The following is a 24,200-nucleotide window of genomic DNA, read 5'->3' on the forward strand; positions in this document are numbered from 1 at the left end:
CATATCGCCCTGAGCATCATGCAATAAATGTATACAGCATTGAATAATATAAGTATTGGTTTATAGTTTTATCTATACGATAGGCTTAACAGATTCTCTCTCGACCCTCACCCCACCCATTATGAATTGCTGGATTTGAAATGGATGATAGTAAAATAAAACACAGTCAAAGCCAAGCACGTAGAATTATCAAGTAAACATAATTTTTTACCCCCCTCCCCCCATAAAAAAGACACAGACAAGATGTGGTTTAAACAACTATTATATTGATTAAAAAAAACAAGAGGCATAACTATTTTTCTGTATTTGTGCTGAATTTTTATGATGAGTGCTCCATTAGTCTTACTCTGCTGTCATATGTTGTTATGAATAATGTTTGACCCCCTTTTACCAATATGTCAAAAATCTGATTAATATTACATCATCAATCCGCTTTTTATAACTCTCAATTGACGTTCGTCCCTACTCGAACATCTATCCCTAAAGGTTTTAAAAACGGCTCTTGGAGATGAATCTATGAAATGCTGACGATGATACAGAAATAAAACTTCTCCGCTGAAACAGAGAGACTTATAGGTAATTAAGGGTATCTTACGGAGGTTAGCGTGTATCGTGTTTAAGTATTGATGTAGTTAAGGTCCACACCCAGACAATCAGCTTACCGCCACAGAAGGTCAAAGTTCACAACATGCAGGCGGTTGAGGGCAACTTTCTGCAATAAAACGGATGTTACAGATACTGGGGATGCGCTGAGGAAAGGTGTGGTAGTCCAAAGGTGTGGTAGTCCAAAGGTGTGAAATAGTAACGTACCAGGAAAAAAGACGCTAACATTCTGAATCACAGGTATTTAAACTTTAGAAAATATGTAATTTTATTTAAATGTCGAATGTATAAATCAAAGTAATACAATGAATCTATGCTTTGCATTTATAAAGTTATCTGGTATGCTTTTTCCGAAATGTGAAATTTCAGTAACCAAAATAAACTTTAAATTTAGTTTAAAAATTTACCAGGCGAATTCAGGATAATGATATTGAAGAAGATAAATAATTTTCTGCTTTTAGATAATATATTTGCTGCCATAATGGAGTTTAGGTGTGTCATTGTGCGTTATTATTAAGCTGTTTTAATATTTGTTTAAATATAAAAAAAAAAAAAAGTTTGATATTTAGCATGTATATGAAAGTTTTCATAAAACAGGAAAAGGAGGTACAAAAAAAATATTATTTGTTTTGACTATTCTATTAAACAGTCTTTAACCGACTCCTTTTAAGTCGCCAATTTTTCTTTTGGAATCGGTGACCGTGTAGTAACAGATCATTGTGATTTTTCAAACTGTTTTTTTTATTCTATCACAGTTGTGTTTAAAAAATCAACTCATTTACCTAGTAGCTTGTTCAATAAGCGCTGGTTTAAAACAATATGGCTTTTCTTATAAGCGACTGATGAACATTGCCGTTCTATTAATAAATAAGGAATCAAGATGACGGCCATTCTGTATTGTCAGATGCAAAAAAATGCCAGAACAATAAGTCAGTCATCCCTTGTATTGTGATTCAATCCCCGGCTTCATACTGATATGATGAAGTTTGGAGCTTTATATCCCGAGAGCAAACACAGGACCGGAAGTGACGATCTATACAACAACGGCTGTAATCTTACACATTAAACATAAACAGTATATACAAAATAAAAACCTCTGTCAGTCTGGGAATACTTTTGTATATTCCATCCAAGATGACCCCCTGGCCAATTTAAGCACAAAAGTGAGGATTTTTATAATTGAATATATTAATTATGAGCCCATTTTGATAGATTTTTCATTCATGTCACAAAGTTTAGAAAGGGGATGTAATTTTATACCTACTACATTATACCTTATAATGAAATCGAATTAATAATCATATTTCATAACATAAGTTCCCGTATACAGTTGTTTATACATGTATACGCTTCTATTCATTTACGTTTTTGCAATGTAATCATATTAAATGAAATGCATTTCATGGACAACACAACTAATTTTAAGTTTTCAGAATTTTTTAAGTGTACAATGTGAACTGATTTATTATTTTTTTTAAACACACAGATAACGGATTTAAGAAAAAAGAAATAAATGAAAATGTTACTTTGAATCATATTTCTATACATATTCTACAAATTGTATATATTCCCAACAGAAGTGGTTATCCGACAGAGGAAGTGACGTCATATCCACCAATATGGCGAGTTATACATTTCTAATGGACGTCGGCAATGCTACGGTTTGTTCCTGTTAAAAAATCAACATAAATAAGGCCAACCTAATGATGCTCGTGTATGTGAAGACAATGTATGAATTTGCATGAGTTGTACATGCATATATCATTAAGCATATATCATTCAAAATGAATAAATTTATAGCATTGACAGTATGTACATGCTTTATAAATAATTTATGTATCTTGACAGTGTGTGTGTGTGTGTGTGTGTGTGTGTGTGTGTGTGTGTGTGTGTGTGTGTGTGTGTGTGTGTGTGTGTGTGTGTGTGTGTGTGTGTGTGTGTGTGTGTGTGTGTGTGTGTGTGTGTGTGTGTGTGTGTGTATATATATATATTAAAGAATAATCAATCATGTCAATGACTTTTATTTCAAAAGAAAATTATTTACAGAATATAGATATTCATGTGTAATATAACAATAATGTATATAAAAAGAACAACATATATACAGTATATGAATAATTCGTGAGTTGTAAAACGTAACAAATTTTTTGTATATTATAAAGACATGTAAAGTATATGAAGTTAGTCGCTACTACTCCATTTCAGCTCACGGAGTCAGAGGTTGCCTCCATGGTCAAACTTTCTGTAACCGGAAGTGGATTTTCATTGGTCGGAACCATGCTGTCCCTTTGTCTTATATGTTTTTTGCCGTAAGTGGGAGGCATTTTACTGATATTCTAAAAACTGAATTTGATAGACTTCAATTATGCATTATACCTTCTTTTTCTGAAATTTCAGAGTCACATCCGATGGGATGTTCATTCTGATCAATTTGAATATTTCGCTCATTGGAGCACAGCTAGCACTGATCGGAGCGGAAAATTCATTTGAGAGCAGAGTAAGCATTATATCTTTTACTGCATAAAACCCACGTGTCCTTTTATTATTTAAACGCATAATGTATACCGATTTTTTCTACTATGGATTTTGGTTTTCTTCTAAGACAATTGTTAGACTTAGGTGTTTATAAATACTAAACTGGAGAGGCGATCGGCCAAGATCGTTGAGCATCATTTTGGATGGGTTTTGCTCTGGTCTTTTGCACCATGTTTTTTTTTGAAAGTTCAATGAAGTTTTCGAAAGAGGGAACCTGCCAGAGAACTGTTTATTTATAGTTGTGTGGTGACAGTGGTCAATAAAAGATACTGTGATTTTATCATTTTTTTTTCATATATTTAATTATTTGTAATTTTTAGATAAAAAAAAACCTCATCTTTTCCTAGATGTGCGTATTAAGATTGTCTGACCATTGACAAATATGTTATAAAGTTGCAAGTAAACATGTTTTTTCTTTTGTTTTTTTTTATTTCTAATTTTGATTTACTTGCTTTTTGAGTATTGTACTTCCCCAAAAATGTTTATTTAAGGATGACGTTTACTCAGAATGAAAAAAAATTCCACTGATGATAATGGAAAACCAACTATTGTGTGTTATAGACCTTATATGGTAGTGTTATTCTTCACTTTCAATAAAGTAGGTCAATGACCTACTTTTTGAGTTAATGGTCATTGAATATTTTTTGAAAATTTAATAAAAAACCATAAAAATTTTACACTAAGATTGAGATTTTCTTAATTGTGAAAATAATACAAATTGCTTAACTCTTTAACAAATGAAATACAGTTTATGAATGGTAGTGACATTAAATAGATACAAAGAATAAAGTTTTCATTCACAATTTTTATAGATATTCTAGTCCGAATTTCCTCTATCAGTTTTCAAATTACTACCCATTTTTGATTCAATATAACAAAAAACTGAATGATGATAATGCTAAAACATTTATAGTATTAAACTAAGTATATTGACCTTTCTCTGCTGGCATAGAATTTATATGAGGTCAATGATCAAAATTTTAAGATATGGTGTCTTTTATCATTTTTAGGCATTTTTCAATAGTTTTGTAGTGTGTTCCATACGATAATCTAAACTAAAAAGCAAGATAAAACCAACAAAAAATATGCAAAATTATGTTGACTAACAAATAAAATCTTAACTTTAAATATTACAGTACTACCAAATATATTTCAGTGGAAAACAAAATCTGAAAAATTTAGTCTGAATTTCCTCTGTTTTGCTAAAAGTCAAACTTTGTCAGAGCCTAATTCCATAGTTTAGTAAAAATATCGATTGTTATGTCAATAATTATTCATTTCATAAATACTTTTTGTATTTAAAACAAATTTTACTCATTAAATTGAACTTTTTAACAATCCGGATTTGAGAACTCAAACCCTGAGTAAACAACGTCCTTAAGCATTGAGTCATTATTTTTTGAAAGATGATCTCTCTGCATACAAATTGAATAACGAGCGGTAGCGCGTTAGGAAAATTTGTTTGCACACACTGTTGCAGTTATGATACAACATCTTTCAAAAAATAATGATTCAATGCTTATATTTAGGTTTTTTAACATCTGCTCTCTTTCCGCAAATGTGATTTATTTTAAAAAAAATCCCGGCCTTAATCAACGAGTAATGCGCAATTAACAGGTGAGCCATTGGAACAGCCGAATTATGCTGACAAAAATAGTGCACAGTGTTTTAAATTATAATAACACAATTTAATTTTTCATTTTGTAATTTGATGAATTTATTTTTGGATACTAAAAAATTAATCAAATCTTGATCCGGTTTGAAGTCGGCAGGAGAGTCAGTCAGGTTCTGAAGGAAGAGTGAATGTATTCATACGCACCAGATTTGGTGATTGGGTCTTCTGTGTTATGCGTAAATATCACTCAAATCTATCAATGCAATTTAATAGGGGGAAGAAAATGAATGTAAATATAATTATGCGTATTAAGATTGTCTGAACATTGACAAATATGTTATAGAGTTGAAAGTAAACATGTTTTTTCTTTTGAGGTTATTTTAATTTCTAATTTTGATTTACTTGCTTTAGATACACGAGCATTGTACTTTCCAAAAAAATGTTTAAGATTTCTCATTAAAAAGTGGTTATTTTTAAAAGAGAAAAAGATCTACGCAAGAAGCTTTATGTATAATTCCTCTATGACTGTATAATTCCCCTACGTATATTTCCTCTACGAATATTTCCTCTTTGTATATTTCCTCTATGTATAATTCCTCTATGACTGTATAATTCCCCTACGTTTATTTCCTCTATGTATATTTTCCTCATTGTATAATTCCTCTATGTATTTTTCCTCTGAGTACAATTTCACCAACAGCTTGTGTGTAGAACAGCCACGGCCGTCATCCATTACTTCTTTCTGACGCTCCAGTTCTGCTCGCTCTCCTTTGGACTTCATCTCCTGTCAAAGGTACAGTATATATCGTACTCACACGGCCTTTGATTTTACGGTGATGTTTCCTCTCAGACATGAACATGTTATAAATCTTTTTATATAGTCAGTATTGCGAATTATTAAAACAATGACATTAAGAGGCCCCGATGTCCAATATTATAAATTCAAATACTCAAAGTTAAAAAAAAAAATTATTTACCAAATAATAGAGTATTGCTTAAGAAACCATACATCAAAAAACTTCGATCAGGTAGATATGGAATTTTTAAAAACTAGATAATAGTTTAAAGCTTGGCAAATCATATATATAAAACCCTGAGATAGATCTGGTGGATGATTTGTTAACCTGTGAGCCTCCTTAAGACCTAGTTACTTCATTATACATTAGTTATGCTTATTTTTAGACATGAACTGTTATAAGTCTTCTACATATCATTGTCTCTGATGTTCTGTATTCATAGTGATTATCCCCTCATTAAGACCTTACTTCATTATACATCGGATTATCGTATTCACGGCTTAGGTTGCGTTGTATTGCGCACTTTGATCGGATGATAAAACCAAATGTAACGCATCTGGAGTCACGACACGGAGTTACCAGACTTACAAAGTAATCGGATTGTGCTGTTTATTTACAGCTGAGATCGGTGACCATCCTGGAGCGGTTCCACAGGCGGGTGGTGGTGCTGGCGGTGTGTTGGGTGCCCGCTATGGTGGTGGTCGGTCTGACAGCAACCCTGAGGGGCGACAGCTACGGATCGGGGTCTCTGTAGGTCTCCATTTACCCTGTAAACTCCACAAATATTTTATAATTTAATTTTGGTTGTAACGCGCTTTCTGATTGGCTGAAAAATTATTTTATATAGCATAAAGAATGTTGCCTAAGTCATAGTAAGACTAACGTCAAAAACGTATCAATACGCCTGACGTTACGTGTGAATTTTGTACAATTTTACGTCATTGTAAAGGTCAAATGACCGTTTTTATCTACAATGAAGAGTAAAAAAAATTAAATTATAAGCAATGAATTCAATATTTATTAGTTTTATTCGATATAAAATGGTTTGAAACAGTTTACGCTTTTTTATAAACCAAGCGTAAACTGCCCTAAACCATTTTATATCGTATATAAAACAAATAGATATTGAATTCATTCCTTAAGTAAAATCCACAAATATCCTGTAAACTTCATCCACCATAGTAAACTCAAATCATCCTGTAAATTCTATTCACGTTAACTATATGCCTGAAAACTCCATCCACCCATCACGTGTCTTTAGCTGTGTAAACTTCAACCATCATTTGAATTATTTGAATTTCTTTGTAAACTCCACCCACTCTGTTCACTAATTGTATCTTTTAAGGAATACGGAATCATTCCTTGAGTGTTATGAGGTAATAATTTCGGTCGGGGCGTGATCAAATCAATAAATCCCGGAGGGTTTTATGATAGATTTGATCATGCCCCGACTGAAATTATCATCTCATAATATTCAAATTATGATTCCTTATTACTAATATTTATATAATTTTAAACCATCGTACGATTAAATATTTAAATATAAGTCCCGCTGGCGCCTCAATTTAGCTTCATTTGAAGTTATGGGCTATAAAATACAAAATAGACATGAGTGTAGTGTTATCACAGGCAAAGACACTTGGAAATGTAAATATTGTAAAATCAACCCCACCATGTACATTGCGTCTCTCTCTCTACGTAAACCTCAGCCCTGTACATAAAGCGCATCTCTGTGTAAACTTCAGTCACTCTGTAGACCAATATAAGCTAATTATAATTGAAATCAAAGAACAAGAATGCCCATACCGTCAAGGTAAGCTATTTATCTATGAGTTTACATGTTTAACATTCAATTATAAGCATTGAATGCTGCGTTTTGGATGTCGTAGGTCCTATAACTACGAAAGCCGAGAAGGATCATTCGAGATTCGAGATTCGAAATACGAGAATCTCGTATTTCGAATCTCGTATTTCGAATCTCGAATCTCGAATGATCCTTCTCGGCTTTCGTATACAACTCACCAAGCGGTGCAGACAAATTGAATACCGTGTCCTAGCGCTGTATGATAATTTGTCTGCACGGCTTGGTGTGTTTTAGGACCGACGCATGCGCGGATCTAGAGGGGGGGGGGGGGTCGGGGGGGTCCTGACCCCCCCTGGAAAATGAAAATTTATTAAATTTACATAGTAAAATTATCGCGAAAATATGCCTCGGACCCCCCCTGGCAAACACAATTATCCTTCGGACCCCCCCTGGAAAAATTTTCTGGATCCGCGCATGCGACGATATCCAAAAGTAAGCATTTAATGCTTCTTTTTGTTTTGATGTTCATTTGTATGAAATATTTAAGTTATTGTTTTAAAGTCCTTATATATACGCTCTCGGGGAAATGAATAATTGATGGAACAGCCATAAAACATGTCATTTAGTGCGCTTCCGCACCTTAAATTATAGTACCAGAAACTTTGCAGGATGTTCATTTGTATGAAATATTTTAGTTTCATTGTTTTAAAGTCCTTATATATATACGCTCTCGGGGAAATGAATAATTGATGGAACAGCCATAAAACATGTCATTTAGTGCGCTTCCGCACCTTAAATTATAGTACCAGAAACTTTGCAGGGTAAACTCTTTTTTGAGATTGAAATGATATGATTTAACGATTATTTTCAAAAGTACATATCAAATTGGTTATGTAAGTTTCATTCTTACAATAATAAATATTTTAAAACGCGCTATGACGTTCACTTGCAAACGTAAGGGGAAATATACTAGTACTCTGAATGTAAATACCATACATGCAAGACTTGGCTTGATTTCGGAAATAACCTAACAAAGGTATCATTATTTGTGGATATGTGTTTGTCACTGTCTCAGCCTGTAACTTCTTATATGCGTCGGGAAGGGGGTACTAGTATTTAATTATTATTTTTTTCAAGATCTTTGATAGGTCTAGCCCCCCCCCCCCCATTTTAATTAGCGTCCGACGCCACTTTATCCTATAGTCTGTCCCAAGTTATTGCTTCCATCACTTTTTGATGATTTTTAATAAAAATGCACATACCTGTGAATACAATTGACATCGATGAAAGGTAATATATCCAAGATATCTTCATTGAACAATTATCCCTTTTCACTCATAAAATTTATCAGGAACGAAAACAATTTTCTTACAGAGATTTATAATGGGAAATGTTTTCATCTTTTCTCCATTCGGAAGTACTCGGGATACCTCGCGCAATTTTTTAACGTTATCATCCGGGCTTATTTATGGTTGATGCAATGCAAAATCTCCGTAGACTTTCAATTTTGGGATCTGTATTGAAACCTGAAGCGGTAGAGGGGGCGTTTCAAAATAGATAATCTGGACATTTTTTTTATTAGTGGATGAACGTAGTTTGAGCACAAAGGTATTTACTAATATTGAAATATCACGCAAAAGTGGTGGAAGCAAAAACTCGGGACAGAGTTTAGGTTTAGTTATTTTTCTATGAGTATGTAGGTGCTTGATTGTATTTATTTATTTATCACTCCTGGTTAGGTATAATCAATTGTATATCTGTTTGCGCCTTTATTCGTTGATCTCTCTGTCTCTGTCTTTAGCTGCTGGTTGACCCCTGAGCAGGGAACCCGATGGGCCTTTGTTGGCCCCACTCTGGCCATACAACTAGTGAGTACTATTCAACTGTGCTTGGTGCGCGTTTCCAGCTAGAATACTTTGTCTGCATGCGTTTTATGCGAACTCTGCGTTTAAATTTCAGGTGAATCTAAGCATATTTGGATTGATCATGGCCACGAGATTTGCAATGGACGTCAAACGAGATTACAAACTTAGGCGTGTTTTAAAGTATGTAAATTAACACACTGTAATGTAGTTTCTGCTGTTGAAAAACCTTCCTTTATACACGAAATTTTAACGAAATGCACATTCAACAAAAACAAAAAGAATTAACACATAGTTTTAGCAGTATATTGAGAGTGTTGACATGTCTAACATCTTTCAGGAATCTGTTGTTGACATGTCTTACATCTTTCAGAAATCTGTTGTTGACATGTCTTACATCTTTCAGGAATCTGTTGTTGACATGTCTTACATCTTTCAGGAATCTGTTGTTGACATGTCTTACATCTTTCAGGAATCTGTTGTTGACATGTCTAACATCTTTCAGGAATCTGTTGTTGACATGTCTTACATCTTTCAGGAATCTGTTGTTGACATGTCTAACATCTTTCAGGAATCTGTTGTTGACATGTCTAACATCTTTCAGGAATCAATTGTTGACATGTCTTACATCTTTCAGGAATCTGTTGTTGACATGTCTAACATCTTTCAGGAATCAATTGTTGACATGTCTTACATCTTTCAGGAATCTGTTGTTGACATGTCTAACATCTTTCAGGAATCAATTGTTGACATGTCTAACATCTTTCAGGAATCTGTTGTTGACATGTCTAACATCTTTCAGGAATCTGTTGTTGACATGTCTAACATCTTTCAGGAATCAATTGTTGACCGCTGTTTCTCTGGTTCCGGTCCTCGGGCTAATGTGGACTCTGGGTTTGGCCACCACCTTTGGCGTCGCCAAGTCTGTCCAGTACATGTTTGTGGCCTTCTGTTCCACACAGGTAAATAAGTTCATACTGTCGCTTAGTCTGTTCAGTACGTGTTTATGGCATTCTCTTCCACTCAGGTAAATACGTCTATACTGTAGCTAAGTCTGTTCATGCTTGTGGCCTGCTTCTGTTCCACTCAGGTTAAGTAGGTTTATACTGTCGAGAGGTAATAGTTGTGAAGTCTGCACTAGGGTCCAAAGGGTTATTATCCTACGCTGGTTTTTAATATATCTGTTTTATCTAGTCTTCGGTCATGATTGATGGGGAGAAGATTATAGATTCTTTCCAAATATATGTAACAGTAAAATCGTGTAATACAAAGTTTTGATAATAGCTAAGATATTCTTTTACACTGTGCGAAGGGAAGCCGATCCTAAAATTTTGTTCATATATATACTACCAAAGATTATAATTTTGCGGAATACTAATTGTCTAGGTGTTTTATTTCTGAACTCAAAGGCAATCATAAGAACAGTTAGATGCAGGTCTTTAGCTCCCGGTCTGAAAAAAATTTGGATGGACGACCTGGTTGCTACAGTGCCTCCCATAGTACAAATCTGCAATTTACGGCGCACAAAAATGTGCGCTAGTTTTGGACTAATTAACCTGATTTTTACACAAATTTTATGGAAAACATAAGTACCATTAAATTCTTCAGTCAATTTACTACTGATATCGATACTTTACTTGCCTCAAACTTTCTCTTAAACACGCTAACCGACCTCAGAAATTGCAGAATGTTAAATTCACGTCGAGATCGAGAGTCGCCATTTTTACATGTAAACAAACTGCACCACTTCACATTACGGGGCTGGTGATGGTGTTTAAAAGACTATCAGAGGCAAGTAACGTGACGATATCTGTAGTAAAGTGTCCAAGGAATTTTTTGGAATCAAATATCTGTATAGAATGTGTTCGGAAATAAGATTAATCAGTCCAAAACTAGCGCACATTTTTGTGCGCCGTAAATTGCAGATTGTTAGTATGGGAGGCACTGTAGCTCCCAGGTCGTCCATCGGAGTTTTTTTTCAGACCGGGAGCTACAGACCTGCACATCATGCATCTAAAGAACAGTAAGAACTCGTAAGAAATCGCAGTCATTTCCCATACATCTATCACTGCTGATTTAGCAACGCATACGTTATAGGTACATTTACAGTGTTTTTTCTTTTAGTTGGAATATGAATTTTCTCTTTATAAAATAGGGTATGTGTATATTTCTTGGTCACGTAATGACCAATGGTCACGTGAGAAAGTTGCTATGCGTCAAGATGAAGCCTGAGAATGATAATGAAGAGGAAGCTTCCATGACTAACGGCATCAGCAATGACGTCACAAACGTGTCCCAGATTTCTGAAATGGTGGAATTGCCAAGAGGTGGGTAGGTATTTGGCATCAGAGATGTAGTATTAGAAGTGATACATGTCAAAAATATATATTGCTTCTTGTAATGAAAAAAGTCTGTCATGTCCATTTTGTACTGTTTTCTTATTTCATTAATTTAATTTTTTAAAATTATTGAAAATGCACGACCACAAGAGATAGATGACGGAATGACGAAGCATCTGTCTGTCTTGTAGAGTAAGTTCTGGTGAGAAAGACAAGGAGAAACAGAGAAGCCAGTCTATAGCGGATACACAGGTTACCTCCCGGAACCTGCTGAATGTCCCCGAGGGAAAATGTCGGCTCCGCACCCCACGGCATAGTCTAAAGTAAATACCTCTCAGCATATAGTCTAAAGTAACATACCCTCGGAAAAGTCTAAAGTAATATACCCTTGGTATTGTCTTAAACGGGCATGGTCACGATTTTGGTCAAAATTTATTTTGACCAAAGTAAAAGAGTTTTACTGGTATATTGAACGTATGTATAAACAAGCATCTGGCACGAGCGTTGTTTACATGACAAATAATTGTAAGCCCTGTATCTTACTTATAACTCTGCGACTGACTCTTAAATTTCAATTTATTATTAGAAATGCACCCCTCAAGCATTGTAAATAATAAAAACAGAAAAAAATTGACTAAAATCGTGACCATGCCCCTTTAAGTGAATATATACCTCTCAGCATAATCTAAAGTAAATACCGACCGCCGTATTCTAATGTTATTACATCCCGACATACTGGTAAGTAAAATACCAACAGCATGGTCTAAAGTAACACTCCTATGGCATAGTCAATAGTAATGTTCCCCGGCATAGTCTAAAGTTACATTCCCGACATAGTCCAAAGTACCGTTCCCCGGCATAGTCTTAAGTAACATACCCTAGCATAGTCTAAAGTAACAAACCCTGGCATAGTATGAAGTAACACACTTCGGCATAGTATAAAGTAAAATACCTCTCTGCATAGTCTTAAGTAACATACCCCAGCATAGTCTAAAGTGATATACCCCGGCATATTCTGAATAAGTAACATAACCCCGGCATAGTCTTAAGTAACATACCCCAGGCATAGTCCAACGTCACATTCCCGACATTGTGTAAAGTAGCATACTCCTAGCATAGTCTAAAGTAACATACTCCCAGCATAGTCTAAAGAAACATACATCTGATGTTCTCTAAAGACAGTTATCTCTACAAAGTCTAAAGTAACAAAACTTCTAGCAAATTTAAAGTCTTTAAAAGTACATTTAACATTCCCTCTGCATAAATAGTCAATTAAAGTCAAGGAACATATCTCTGCTAATACGGGGCTAAATTCAACTCATCGATATCCTTTTTTTGATATGGGGAGAAATTGGGAAGGTAAAGACAGCTGCATTTTCTGTACAGCATTTCTTGGGAGAACTGTTCCTCTGATTGAGCGTAGATTGTACAATCAATGAAGATGCAAATTATATTTTTGTCTCAAACTGAAACTCCCACGCCACATTTTATTCTATAAACAACGTTTACATGTACGTGAATATCAAATATTTTGAGTTATGTTCTTATTCGTTAACACTCAAACGAACATAAATAATCTATAAAATAAATAACAACACGTATATAGATGCAGAAGCGCTCTCAGAAGTGCAGTTTAATTATTACATGTATACAATCACATAATTCAATTTTCTTGTGTTCTTTTTCCCTTAAAAAAACAAAACAACACATATTAGTAAAATATTTATATATATATTTTTCATAAAACCAAACATTTATGACTATCTTTGAGGGCGGGTGGGTGGGGAAACGTCTGCTTGCACTGAGAGAGAGCCTTCGAATGACTTAAAACTCAATTCGTTACCAAATCGTGCGTACCTTACGAGAATACCTGTAGAACAGGTTTCTTATAAATATAATAACCAATCAAATTGGTTAGTCTTCATAACAAACACCAGGTAAACACGTGTTCGATCGAAACACGTGTTGTAATACCTTCAATAAATACATTTGTTTTATGTATACTCATTGCGTCTTTTCTCTCTAACAATCATTATTATGGAACTCTTCATGCGCGGTTCTAAAGAGGGGTGGGGGAAATTTCAAATTAAATAAATTTACATTGAGAATAATTAGCGAAATAGGCCCCTGACTGCCCCCCCCCCTTCCCCGGCCAACCAACACAATTATCCCTTGACCCCCGCCGGTGTAACGAAGAATATTGACCCGGATTGAAAATTGACCCGGGGGTCATTTTTCAACGTTGAATATTGACCCGGAGGGTAATTTTTCAACGTTGAAAATTGAGACCAAAATCGTGAAATTTATACCCGGGGTCATTTTTCAACGGTATTAGAAAGAGTTTTCTTAACTCTGAAGACACCGACACGTTGAAAATTGATCCTGTTGTGAATTGACCCCAGCCTCAGAGTTTTGATCTGAACTGGAAATTACTCTACACAGTTTAAATGTACAATCATGCACATATTTGAAAGTTTTAGTTTTAAAATGTTCATACTGTCCGATACATATGCGGACGGGCTTATTTCCTTTAGGTTGATAGGTCCAATTAACCATTTGATTTTGAGACTGAAAATATGATATCCATTTATTATTACTATACTATGTAAATTAAGCTAAGAAAATGACCGTTTGCTTCGGAATGGAACAGGCGAGTAGGGCTAGAATACTTTTTGACATAGATGACATGGTTTTCATTCCCTCATGTGACAGAATTTTAAGTTTCAACTTGTCATAATCTCTGATAAATATATCTAACAAATGTTTTGCCCGTTATTGTCACTTTTAAGGCAATTCAACAGAGCTCTATTCGACAAGCACCTGGCGTTGTATTTTCTAATAATTGAAAATATAACCTCTATACTGTTTTATTGGGTAAAGGGTATATATATATATATATATATTTATATCAAGACAAAAGGATATAATGTCAGATACCTATGCTTAATTTGAAGAAGTCAGCATCCCTGACCAAAAAATAATTGAATGGTTGTCATATTTTTTATCTTTTTTATGTATACTCTATTATACATATATACATGTACTTAACAATAATTTTTCATAAACTTGTCGGATTAACTTTATTGAAGCACCATCCAATTTTCTGCATATGCAGAGTCATAGTTCTTTTTAAAAAATGCAATTTATTTAGAACTATCATTTTGAGTTTTCAATTCCATTAATTACCAGTAAATTAGAAACACAGGCAACTGACGTAATATATTTCCTCAAAATTAAAAACATAATTATATAGCATACAGCAAAAATGTTATCAATTTTTTAAAAAAGTAGGTTTGCATCTAAATATACAGTCAAAGGATGGTTGATCTAATTATATTAATGGTATACATGAAAAGGCATGCAAAAAGTTATATATATTAATATATATTAATATATATTAAATATATTAAGATTACTCAAGCATACAATTGATAGAAAAACACTTGTTAAAATTCGGCTTTTATCAGACCTAGACTGGAATATGGTAATGTTGTTTGGAGCAGCTGTATCAAGGAACATCCGAATTGCTTAAACATGTACAATTTGAAGCAACCAGGACAGTGACAGGAATCAGAGTTAATTCTTCTAAAATCAATTTATATTGTGAGCTTAATTTGGAAGCCTTACAATCTCGAAGGGATAAACATAAAGTATTTATATTCTCGAAGGGATAAACATAAAGTATTTATATTCTCCAAGATTATAATTGGTTTAGCACCACAAAATATGTTAGATTGAATTAATCATATTTACTAACTGAATATACATATAATCTTAGGTCGAATGAGTTTTTTTTTACTATCTACCACTATATGCTTATTACAATAGCTTTGCTCCGTCTACATGTAAATTATGGAATAATCTTCATGCAGGAAAGAAAATTTCATCAACTTTATCCTTCTTTAAGTCAACACTTGAAAAAACAAAATATACCTAAAGCTTACAAAAATTTCAGTTAAGGCAATAGGAAATATTATTTTACGTCAATTACGGAATAAAGCTAGTAAAGCTTACATGAGGATTTTTTAAACTGATGGGAGTCGATGTTTATAGTGTAGGTCTCCATCTGAAGGAAAAGTGATTTTTCCCTCTGGATATCCAAGATATACTCAACAAAGAGACGAACTTTTTAAACAACTTTTTGACGTAAGTGTACCTTTTTATATGAACTATATACTTTATGGTAGTTCTGATTTTTCATATAGATAAAATTGTAAAATTGTTTCCCATGTTTATATTTATATTAGAGCTCCAAAGCGTTTTTGATTCTCTTAGGTTACACACGGTTTAAACCTATTTAAGTATTATACATGTATATTTACTTAATATATAGTCCCCTTTTATTTACTGTTTTTTTCAAATGGGCTGGATCATGAAAATGTCATTCTTATGTTTGTATCCCTGCAGGTATACTTGAAGGTGATAGTTTTGTTAATGTAGGTGTGAGTCAACATGTCTACCAACAATATGTCATACAATCATATATGATAAAGATTCAGATAATTATTTGATATTCAAGTATCCCCTGTCTTATATGCACATAATATCAATAATATTCTGTAAACTTGTAATACTCTATTCTTATGACTTTATATAATTTCTTCTTGACTTTGTATGTTTGAAAGGGTTTACATAGGCTATGACTCTTATCCAATCCATTCAATAATTTGAACATTCCGTTCAATAAAACACGTTTAAATTGAATTAATAATGTAGGTGGCTGTGATAGGAGGGTCAACCATCTACTCCAACGCTGCTGTATGATCTTCTTCTACATATTTCTATTCAAAAAATGCAATTTACCTATTTCTTGACGAAAACAATTACTGTTAGTATTTATGATGAATTTTTGTAATCAAAGCAATTTAGAAACTATTAAAGCAAAATTATTTTATTGTCATCCTGTACAAATATTAGGTTGCTAACTTGCTACAGATTCCATGAAGCAGAATTGTATATGCCTAAAAAAAATCAGCGATTTGATGATATATAGTTACCCTAGTAACTATGTAACAAATAGAATTAAAAAATAATGGCTTTCAAGATATAGTTACTACAACATTGTTCATGAAAGAGTACATGTTAGCATATCATCATGTTGTACACTGTTATTGGCTGGATATGTGTGAATACAAAATTCAGATAATCACAGTTTTAACAAACTGATTGGGTGCGAGCACAAAAATCTCAATATGACATACTCAAAATCTACAATGAACAATATCAAAGTTTCAATTTACTGGGTTAACGTAAAACCAAAATTAAACAATATGATGTACTGTAATTTTTAAAATATTTACATTTGTACACTTCTCCAGCGAATTTAAAAAATGGAGTTTAACTGCATTGAATATTTTAACGTGTAATTATGTATATGTCAAGGGGTAGCTGATATATAATATTCTGGGCTACATTTGGGAACAATTAAGAACTCCAAGGCCTTTTGTGGAAATGACGCTGAATATTTATTGTTGTATTTGTATATCGAATAATTGTTTCCTCAAGTACAGCTAGGTGATATATAATCATATACAATTATAATATAACTAAAACACTCTCATTCTCTACATTCACTCATTAAATTTATCTTTAGTTACAAAATATTTAAATAACACATATTTGATTAAAATAACTCACCAAATATAACAGCAATATGAACTCAGATAATAGTCGGGTTGACAAGCTATGAAGCTTAATAATTCAACCGTCTGTCTTGGGTGGCGTCGTGATATTAAATCAAAGTTCGTGCTAAAAATTCGATAATGCAAACGGACATGCGCACTCACTCACTTAAACCCGAAAAACCAGTCTAACACACCCATTCATTTACTGATCCACCCGCCAAACGTAACCACGTGACCTCTCGTACTACTATCATACTATGAATGATTGTATGAATGAATGAAGCAGTGTGAATGTAAACAAATGAACAATGGGAAATGAAAACATAAAATGTTGAAATAAGTGAACGCAAATATGAATACTAATTATCTAAAATAATTAATCCTGTGATATATACAAATATTCTTAAAAAACATATATTTTTTAAGAAATATATAGATATCACACAAACAGCAATTATACGAGAAAAGTTTATTATGAATAAAATAGTTATTACATATTTAAAGGGATAATATGTAAATCAAAAAATATTGATTTATAAAGTTTCATTTTTAACCCCCCCCCCCCCCTTGAAACATAAAAATATAAAGAATACATATGTATAAACTGATAATTTTTAATTAAATAAACTCAAGTTATAATATTGTTTCCTTAATTTGTGCTTCTTTGCTGTTGAATTTTGAACCGGTTTCATGATCAAAATTCCACGATGCGGGTCAATTTTCAACGGATTAGGGTCTTTATTCAACACCTCTCGTCTCATTATTCAACGTGGAAAAATGACCCCCGGGTCAATTTTCAACCCGGGTCAAAATTCTTCGTTACACCGGAAAAAAAATGTCTAGATCCGCGCATGATCTACATTAATTTTTGACTATGAAAAACTGTTTTGATTAGAAATGTACTGATATAATAATGACATTTCTGCCATGATGATATTGTAAAACATGTTGTGAAGTGTAATCGAGAGAATACTGTTACCCGTTTATACATTGATCTTTTAATATGTGCTTTTTGAATATTTGTAAATACTGTTATATTTAATGGTGCTCCGTTAAAGAAATTTAATATTTTGAAGATAGAGTGTGTGTATATATGTGTGTTATGTGTGCATGTCACTTCTTTGTCATTTCGTTTTATTTTGTGTAGATACTTTCTTTTTACCCAATATCGTAATGAGACAATACAAGCGAGAAACTGCAATCGTACATGCAATTATGAAACGATGCCAAGTAAAACTAGGCTCGGGCAATGCATAAAAATCAATTGCAAGCCATATCTTCATCTCTTTTTACAATTCCGTTGAATTTACTGATAACCGGGGTTATGTTCGGGTTCCTAGGATTATGGGTAGTAACGAGTGGTAATAGTTTTGTTTCCATGTTGTTCCGTAAAATTGGATTAATAAGATCATGTCTTTCTGTTTTATTCGCCTTTCTGGTGCCGTCATTATTTAAATTGATAAATAGTTCTGGTCAGTCAAGAATATCTTCATCATTTTGAAACGATGATTTTTTTGGTTTCCTCATTGCTGACTATGGTACATATTTTCCTGACTAGGTTGTAAGGAATGCGCTTTTTTATTTGTCGTAGATGGGATGAACCAAAATGTAAATATTGGCGAGTATCTGTAGTCTTGTAGAATATAACTATAGAATTTTTATCGTTTTCCTTCTTGACTAGAACATCTAAAAACGGAATTTCAGTGGAACATTTCCCTAATGTTAATTTGATATCTGGCTCCATATCATTAAGAATATTATTCAACATTTGTAAATGAGTCTCCTTTATTCCATATAATAAAACAATCATCTAAATATATTTCCATTTATTCGTACGATTCTGGCTATATTTCTTCACCAAATTCTTTATTTGACTTTATATTCAGCGTTTCGTGTAAAAATTCTAAGCTTTAGGCAGCGTTGGGCTGTACTTTTAATTGGATGAAAGTATTTCCTATTAAACGTAAATACAATATTCTTTTTTTTTTTTAAATCCTTCGTAAATCTGTTATCCATTTCCGTTTTGCAATTTTCACTTTTAAAAAATTTAAAAGTTTTCAGGCCTGGTGACTTGCTAGTTCATCATAAGTGTTTACTTGATTCGATAGATGTTGAAAGATATATCTAAGTCATCCCTGATGAAACTTTATAAATTTTGACATAGTGGTCACACGATAATATGCAGTAAGTTGCTAAGACGTCAGGGATGCTGCAGATCCTCCAACAGTAGAACAGAATGTTAAATCAATGTATTTAGAATTCTGTTTTTGTATAGCTTCTTTGATTGTTTTTGATTCCTTTTCGTATGATTGCTTTCTCCTGGTTTTCAGATATTTCAGTATAGAACTCTTCATTGATTTTGCTGAGAATATTGCGTACCATAACTACGACTGCTCCGCCTTTATCCGCTTATGGTTTTATGGCATTTGTTTCGTCTTTAGACAGGATTTGTATATACATTTTGTACTATCCAGTGTGTAGCTCTCGAGCGTTTTTTGAACAGTTTCTGGAGTGTTTTCCCGTTCTTTTGTTTAGGTTGATCGCAAGATTTGGTGTTTTTTTTTACTTAATCTATTTGAGTATTTTAAATGTCTTCATCGTATTATTGATGTACTAGTATTCGGTCAGGTGTTTGTGAGTGTATTCTTTGATGTATGTTTCACATTTTTTTTTATCACAGTGGGGTTTGTGTGTATTTCAATCCTTTGGATAGAAATTTTATTTAATTATTTTGTTTAATTGCTTGGTAAACAAATTGATACCATTAGCATCCACGTATTTTTTCGTTGTCGCTGTCTTTGTTACTGAAAACTTTGTCCGTGTCCTCGTTGGCCTCCACCTTAAAGGGGCATGGTCACGATTTTGGTCAAATTCTCTTTTTCTGTTTTAATATTTACAATGCTTTAGGAATGCATTTCTAATGATCAAATGAAATTTGAGAGTCATACGTAGAGTTATCAGCAAGATACAATGCTGACAATTCTTTGTCATGCAAACAAGGCTCGTGTTCATAGATGATATCATAAACAGAACAAAGCAACATTTGATTGAGACTTAAACCAATAAATAACATATGTAAACCATAACAAAGCTCGAGCTTTGTATTCAAAACAAAGATTTTCAAACTCTGTATTTTGCTTATAAAACAATATTTGACTTTCAAATTTTGTTAAAGCATTAAAAGTGCCCCTATCAACCATTCTAAACATAAAAATTGGGAAAATAACATTTTTAAATTTGGGCTCAAATCGTGACCAAGTCCCTTTAATTGTATTTTATTTCTCTGCCAAGGTTGTAGCGTTTCCCCATTATGTATTCCCTGATAAATAGTTTGGCCTTACATGTCTGTTATTGTTGCTGCTGCTGTTGTTCAATAAGTACCCAGAAGTCTTCCTTTGTTTACTCTTTCATAACCCGTATATTGTGGTACGTTGTGTTGTTCTCTGTTATACTTGTTATATGTATTCCCTTGTGGTCTCAATGTCAAAGCTGACACGAATTCATGAATACGTATTATTTCCCTTTTATCTCCGACTACTGCCATATTAGTTTCTTTTGTTCTGCTCATCGCTACACACTCCCTATATAAGGCCGATAGCACTATTAATGCTTTACCGCATTCGTGTATTTTATTCACCCGAGCACTTTACATACAACGAAAAGACTTGTAGAACGCGTATAGAACAAAAATGATATCCACTGCACTGGTAAGGAATATCCAATAAAATATGAAACTAGACAGACTGAAATCCAAGCACACGTATTTCAAAATTCCTCGATAATTGTAGAACGTTTTTCCCGTGTATGTAATAATATCGCACATACGCAAACCACAAACTGTGGCAGATCGAGCAATGTCAATGACCGCATGGATTTTGTGAAAATGGGAAATGGAGAGTTTTTGTAGAAACTGATGGAAACGATGTTACGTTGTTACTTTCTTGGAATTACCATCATTTGTATACTGTGTTTGATGTAGTGCCGCTTGGGTCTTCTGAGAGATGCAGACGTTATGCACTCTGTTTAAACGACACACGTGTTCGATGTGCATGCGAAGTAAGGCATCACTATCTGTGCAAAATAACAAGGAACCATTGGACATTCTTTTAAAGAATAAATATATTTTTTTGTTTTATTGATTGTAGTTTTCTTTATTATTTTTTACAAAAAAGATTATGACAATGTGCAATTCATGCTTTAAGGAGTCTGTGCAACCTGAATGCCTCGATCGGAAAGCAAGCGACCATAACTTTCTTGGCCTGCGGTATATAAACCCCAGAGGCAGTTGAGGAGCGATCGAAACTTATATGGCGACCAAATGATTTTATGCAGCTTTAAAATTTCATAATGTTCCTAACTGGTTTCTGTTGGCATGGGTGGAATGTTGACAACTTCAGCAACACTAGGTCTATTTCGCGCTAGTCTCTTTGATAAGGTTTCTTAAAGTTTATTCTGATTTTTTTATCTTTCACTATACTGTTGCCGTATTTTATGACACTATCCAACTGCCAAATTTTCTTGTTTCTCCTTCAATCCTGTGGTCGCTTTTCTCTCTTCCCACAATCTGTTTTCCACATGTTTTACATCATATCAAGTTTTCTACCGTTTCTTAAGTTCGTTGCTCATTTGCTCATCAATCTTAATTCCCTTATTTTGCCTATTTTAGGAACTTTTGCGCAAATGTTTTGTTTCTCCCTTCATTCGCTGTACGGTCATGTTTGCTCGGATATTTTTTTTCTTCATCTGATTTTTGGATATTCTTCGTACTTAAAATCATTCGGGTTTTGTTAAGTCGTACCGGGAATAATTCGATTTTTTTATCTTGTTATTTAAGTTACTCTTGTTGTTGGTTTAAGAGCTCTGCTTCTTATCGGAACTTCCAGCTTTACTTCCGACATTAACGGAAGACCTACTCGTTGCTTTGCAACGCGCTTTGCTCTAGTTATTATTTTTTTCCTTACAAAATTTGTGCAGGCGATTTCTCGGAAATGGCGCAGCCGATTTTCGTGAAACTCAGATCTAATTGATATTGATCCAAACTAAATATACGTTATAACGAATGTTGGATAGTAAAATTCCACTGCGCGGACAAGGCTTTGCCGAGTCCTAGAACGTGAATATTGGCCCCGAGGTGGAATTTCACTGTCCAGTATGAGTGTGTATTGAATGATTATTTTTCTTGCATTATTTTACAAATAAATACAATCTTCCACTGGGTCGCATGCTGACTGACGTTTTTCATACTAATTGTTAGACCATAATCCGTTTTTCCCCCGATTACGACAAAGAGCACACGGCGGGTGTGACCGGAGGATGGTCACTCCTCCATGGCACCTGATCCTACCTCTATCTTTTTAGAGGTTCTTGTTGCTCTGCTTTGAATTTGTATTTCGTTTATTTAATTTTGAGATGTTTAACAGTTTGTTATTGTCATTTTTTTCATACAAAACGATGTCTGGCGACTTTCTCTTTTGACATTCAAATATTTACATTCGGTTTATCCCTCTGCGCGCTATAAATAGTGCAAGTAAAGAGGAGAGCATACGACATGTTTTTCAATGAACAAATGATTAAGTGTAGTCAGTTTAGCAAAATAATGACTATTAGATTTGCACATTTTGTCATTTAATCATTTCCTTACAGCATACGACGCTTGTGTACATACCATAGCAGCGTAGTTATACACGGTGTAAGATAGAAAAGTCCCACTCTGCTGTATCACACTGGACAGACGATCTCACGTGATGATGACAGGATAGGCATGTCTTCGCCTAGCCATTTCTGATACTGTTCTGCATCGGAGGCAATGTCCATTTGATTCTAGTACAATTACTTCCTTTTGATCTTTGCTTTACTCCAATCTGTTTTTATTAATTGCTTGATTGCAATCGCCTCTTTTTTTACAATACAAGTTCATTAATTTCTTGTTGAATATTTTTTGCTTTCCAATTGATAGTAATGTACATATTGTTTCTATATGTACTAACAGATTTTACACATTTCTTCGAAACACAGTCATCACAAACGTTGACCAGATCCAGAAGTAGATCATTGGTCGTATTTATTTTTTTATTTCCTATGGTATCCATTTTGTCCCGAATACTCTCAAGTACACTGTCAATAATATGCCAATACTCTAAACGGAATTTTTAAAAGAAATGAAGATATGAAGATAGCTAACATTTTTTTTTAAATTCAAATTTATTAACAGTAAAAGGCAACAAAATAACCAAAAGAGGATACTCTGTCCATCAAAAAAAAAGTTCTGTTGTAGATCTTGATAATTTTTGTAAAGAATTGTGTCATATTTTATACACTGCTGCATCCTTTTTTATCCCTGTAGCAAAATTTAAACCTCACTAAAGACCCGAGTGGACACCTGAAGTCTAACACCTTCACGACTGAGAGCACCACATACGAAATATCTGGTTAGGCGAAGATCGTCCCGGAGGCATGGTACACGACTCCTACAAGAACTATACAAGTTGCTGTCCTTTAAAAAAGGACTACAATACGTGGACCATTTGCATGTGTTTCCAAGGAAAACGTGAAAGCCTTAAGATTATCAGAGATTCCACCGACTCTAGCCCTCTGCTTTTAACCACTCAATTTGTACGTTGTATTACGTATACATGTATGTATAGCCCTGACTTTTTCTCTTAGAAGTTAAAGGATTCTTTCTTCTAAAATAATTATGATCTATCTATGAATGAAGTTTGCATGTATAGTATCAGGCATTTGGTGAATTCTACTATTTTCGCACACATTACGATTCGCACTACTTTGTTAACTATGCAGTGACAGCTTTGTGTAAATTAAAAATTTCATATGATGCATTTTTCTTGAGATTTAAACTTTTATACAGTGACATAATTATTTAACCATACTTAAATGCTTAAAAAATTTAATCGGGAAGTTCTCTAGCCTCGCCTACTATAAAAGTAAAGTTAAGTTACTTGTGTATTCGGAAAACAACAAAACATTGCAAATTATGTTATTTGATGCATGTTATAGTTTCGGC

At 33.7% G+C, this 24,200-nt stretch overlaps 2 protein-coding genes across 3 annotated transcripts in view; both read left to right on the plus strand.

Annotated features, from left to right (window-relative positions):
• Positions 1 to 539: 539 nt before the first annotated feature.
• LOC105333566 (adhesion G-protein coupled receptor D1) overlaps positions 540 to 24,200 on the plus strand; it is a 94,839-nt gene continuing 71,178 nt past the window's right edge. The window contains exon 1 of the mRNA XM_011436609.3: positions 540 to 759. The gene's annotated coding sequence lies outside the window, so the exon portion shown is untranslated. The remainder of the gene's footprint in view (positions 760 to 24,200) is intronic.
• LOC136273500 (adhesion G-protein coupled receptor D1-like) lies at positions 709 to 23,992 on the plus strand. 2 transcript variants are annotated; one of them, XM_066077994.1, is made up of 12 exons: positions 709 to 843; positions 2,181 to 2,264; positions 2,809 to 2,912; positions 3,001 to 3,100; positions 5,454 to 5,546; positions 6,170 to 6,300; positions 9,156 to 9,222; positions 9,314 to 9,399; positions 10,052 to 10,178; positions 11,372 to 11,547; positions 11,747 to 11,878; positions 23,523 to 23,992. In XM_066077994.1, the coding sequence occupies exons 2-12, from the start codon at positions 2,223 to 2,225 to the stop codon at positions 23,530 to 23,532; spliced, it is 1,068 nt and encodes a 355-aa protein (XP_065934066.1). In that variant the 5' UTR covers positions 709 to 843; positions 2,181 to 2,222; the 3' UTR covers positions 23,533 to 23,992. The 2 variants fall into 2 exon arrangements, with proteins under 2 accessions (XP_065934066.1, XP_065934067.1); XM_066077995.1 differs by lacking the exon at positions 23,523 to 23,992 and having other exon boundaries at positions 11,372 to 11,543; positions 11,747 to 11,880.

The sequence above is a fragment of the Magallana gigas genome, chromosome 3 (genome assembly GCF_963853765.1).
Source record: "Magallana gigas chromosome 3, xbMagGiga1.1, whole genome shotgun sequence".
NCBI lineage: Eukaryota > Metazoa > Mollusca > Bivalvia > Ostreida > Ostreidae > Magallana > Magallana gigas.